At 33.4% G+C, this 3,348-nt stretch overlaps 1 protein-coding gene across 1 annotated transcript; it reads right to left on the minus strand.

Annotated features, from left to right (window-relative positions):
* Positions 1 to 1,533: 1,533 nt before the first annotated feature.
* On the minus strand, positions 1,534 to 2,951 carry LOC142555341 (uncharacterized). The gene has a single exon (XM_075666168.1). The coding sequence runs from the start codon at positions 2,683 to 2,685 to the stop codon at positions 1,747 to 1,749; it is 939 nt and encodes a 312-aa protein (XP_075522283.1). The 5' UTR covers positions 2,686 to 2,951; the 3' UTR covers positions 1,534 to 1,746.
* Between the last annotated feature and the right edge of the window lie 397 nt (positions 2,952 to 3,348).

The following is a 3,348-nucleotide window of genomic DNA, read 5'->3' on the forward strand; positions in this document are numbered from 1 at the left end:
TCGGATATTATTATAATGACATCGGATATTGATGATGTATCCAACTTAACCTTTCTCCTCTTATCGCTTGTATCAAATGTCCAGGGCATAGTTCAGATAATTGAACAAGGCGAGTAGTTAATTCAACAAACAAGAATAAATATTATAAAAATTAGCTTAAAATATATTGTATATGATATATAAGAAAAAATTACAATTTTAGTCTTGTAAATTAACATTTTTAGAGTTTTACTTATGTAACTTTTCGATGTTTGGTTTTCATCTAATAGTCAAAAATCAAATGTTAGTGTATCGAAACTAAACTTTGAAAACTTAATGAACCAACAAAACCCAAATTGGACAAATTAGAAAACAAAAAAATTATTTTCCCTATTTCAATTTATACTCTATATATGGTAGAATAAATTCTTATAAATTTTATTAACTTTATTTGGCCAAAAAATGCCCCAACGAAACCAGAAAATCTCACGAGTTTATATATATATATATATATATATATATATATATATAAAAGAGAGTATTAAAAGCATAAAATAAAAGCAGATACAAAATTTTTAAACAAAAAATACAAAACTATCCAAAAAAATAAATAAAAGCAAAAAATTATTTAAATAAATATTTTCTATGTGATTTTTTTATATACAAAATCATATAACATATTATCCCATTTACTAATATGAACAAAACATATATAACAATAAATGTCTAATACTTAATCATACATATATTACTGCATCAACATTCTCTATTTAAAAAAAACACTTTATATAAAATTAGCAACATGTTAAACCTCGTGTTTTTAAAAATCATACATAAATGTGCTTGAATTTTATAACATAAAAATATAATGTGTTTGATTTTTTAAAATTATTAATTTATTAATATTTTTAATCAGTTTTTATGTCTTTTACAATTTTCAGGAAAATAGAGAGCAGTCTAAGGTTGTACCCGATATTGATTTGGCCATTTTTTATGACATTGCACGACTTCAGTCGATTATGATCTGATAAAGTTTGGCTGGGGTTTTCTTTAAACATTATTTTTGACCGATTCGACAAAAGTGACATGTCCCATCAATTAATCATTTCTAGGGCCTTTAAACATTTTTTAATTTAAATTCAAACTTTTGAATTAATTTTAAAAAATTTGAACTCCCGTGCATTTGGCCGAAAATATAATCTTTGTAGAGAAATCACTTAACGTTCGGAAGTCGGTGTGAAATATTAATAAAAATGTAAAATTTCTTGATGTGGATGTATTATAGAAAGATGTATTGGGATTGACTTAAAATCAATTTTGAAAATACGATGAAAATCGTATTCCGAGTTGCTCAAGCTATATCGTTTGTTATGTGAATTTATATATAGATATTAATTATGTAAAGCTAATTATAGATAAATCATAATTCATACAAATGTATATTTGTTTACAGAAAATGTAGCACAAAATAAAACTGATTAATTTATTATATGGTATAATTAATAGTTCATCAGGATAGAGACGCACGTATGCAGAGCATAATATATATAAAATAAAAAAATGTTATTGAAACTTCTATTTACAGAGAACACTACTCAAATTTCTTGGGATTTGCTTTGAATCCCACCAAATCATGGAATTTGCACATCTCCAAATGAAAGCATACCCGAATGGGATTTTAATTTCATAATACATACATTTTGATCTCGACCAAATTAATTATTTGTAATTTCAGTGTAAGCAATGAAAATTGCGTGGAGACATGGTTTAATTTGACTTGTCAACCACCACATATTCGTCATCGATAATGACGGCGTCAGCGTCCCACCAAGTTTCGCCGTCAGAATCTCCGCTGTTCTCCAACGGCATCCTCACATTTCTCACGTCTCCCACCGTCAACACTCCGCTGACGTCGTCTCTGACGTATATCTTGCCACCGATGACGGTGGTAGAGGCGGCACCTTTCGCAGCCGGAGATGATCGCCATTCGGCGTATAACTCCGGACTACGACTTCGCACTCTCGTATCGTAACCTCGCAGGATGACGCCGTCTCCCTTCCCATTCCGCTCCGCCGCGAAAAGAACTGGCGGGCTGTTAGAATCCCGGCCCGGGAATCCGTTTGAATCCCGACGCTCATCGAAATCCCATCTAGAAACCACGTCATCGGACTCGAAATCGTCGAAATCCAGCCCAAAATTGAAGCTTGAGCTCAGACTGTCCCAAAGCTTCACAACGTTCTTACCGGAAGTGAAATCGGACCAATCGAATCCGTCGCCGCCGCCGATCCGCCTCCCTCGGTCCCTCAGCCGGCGTGAATCCTTAACAAAGAAGTCTTCATCAAGGCGCCGTTGACCTAAAAACGTCGTCGTGGGCCTGCTTTTTTCTTCCTCCTCATCATCTCGCTCATCCTCAGAAGATGATGCCAAGGAGATATCGTCATCCTCACTAATCACAATCTGCTGGACTTGATTTCTAGAAGGTATGATCGTATACAACCGAATGAAAATAAGCTTAATTCTCCCAATTACACCGCTAAAAGTTGCCAATATGGCAAAAATCAAAGCACCCCATTTCCAGAAACTGTACACTCCAAAACCATTTCCAATCCCAGAAAGTGCAAAGAAACGAGAAATCAAAGATGGGTTCTGCAGGCAATTCACTCCAGCTTCAAAATTGCTAATCATATGAATCTCTGGGATCTCCATTTCAATCAGATTAGCTTTTTCTACTTCAAGATTTTTTCCCCCTTTGCAGTGTACAGCTACAATCCAGCTGGAATATGTGATTCGAATTACTACTGTATGTGGTTAATAATTATGATAGAGAGAAGATTGAAAGGGTAATTGGAGGAGGAGAATTTAGGAGAGGCGAGATGTGGCGCAATATATAGTGGAAAAAAGGCTTTAGGGATACTTATTTCTAATGCATTGGGAAGTGATTGGATTACGGGGATAAAGATTGCAAACGTGGGAAATACCTGTTTTTATGTAATTATTTTTTGGTCCAATCCGAAAACGAGAAGTCGTCGCTGCTTTGTGGCCAAGTAATTCTTAACTCTCAATCTTCTGAAAAATCCACTGACCAACATTTTTCTGTCCATGTTCAGATTAGATGGCCAGATGGAAGCAATATTAAAATGTGTATTTAAAGTTTGAATATTCAACCGTGCAAATGAATTGAATTGATTTCAATATTATTTGAATTTTCAAATCAATTATTATTATTTAGGTCAGGCTGCGTAAACTTATAAATATTTTATTTTTAAAAATTAACTTTGAAAATTTAAAAATATTATGGAAAATATATGTTGCCTTTGTAACCATATTAGTTGACACGTGACGACGATGCAATGAATTCGGACAGCCCAG

This window comes from Primulina tabacum, chromosome 9 (assembly GCF_025594145.1).
Source record: "Primulina tabacum isolate GXHZ01 chromosome 9, ASM2559414v2, whole genome shotgun sequence".
Taxonomy (NCBI): Eukaryota; Viridiplantae; Streptophyta; class Magnoliopsida; order Lamiales; family Gesneriaceae; genus Primulina; species Primulina tabacum.

What these genes read in the sequence shown, in the direction of transcription:
- LOC142555341 (XM_075666168.1), bottom strand. Translation starts at nt 2,685, where the DNA reads ATGGAGATCCCAGAGATTCATATGATTAGCAATTTTGAAGCTGGAGTG.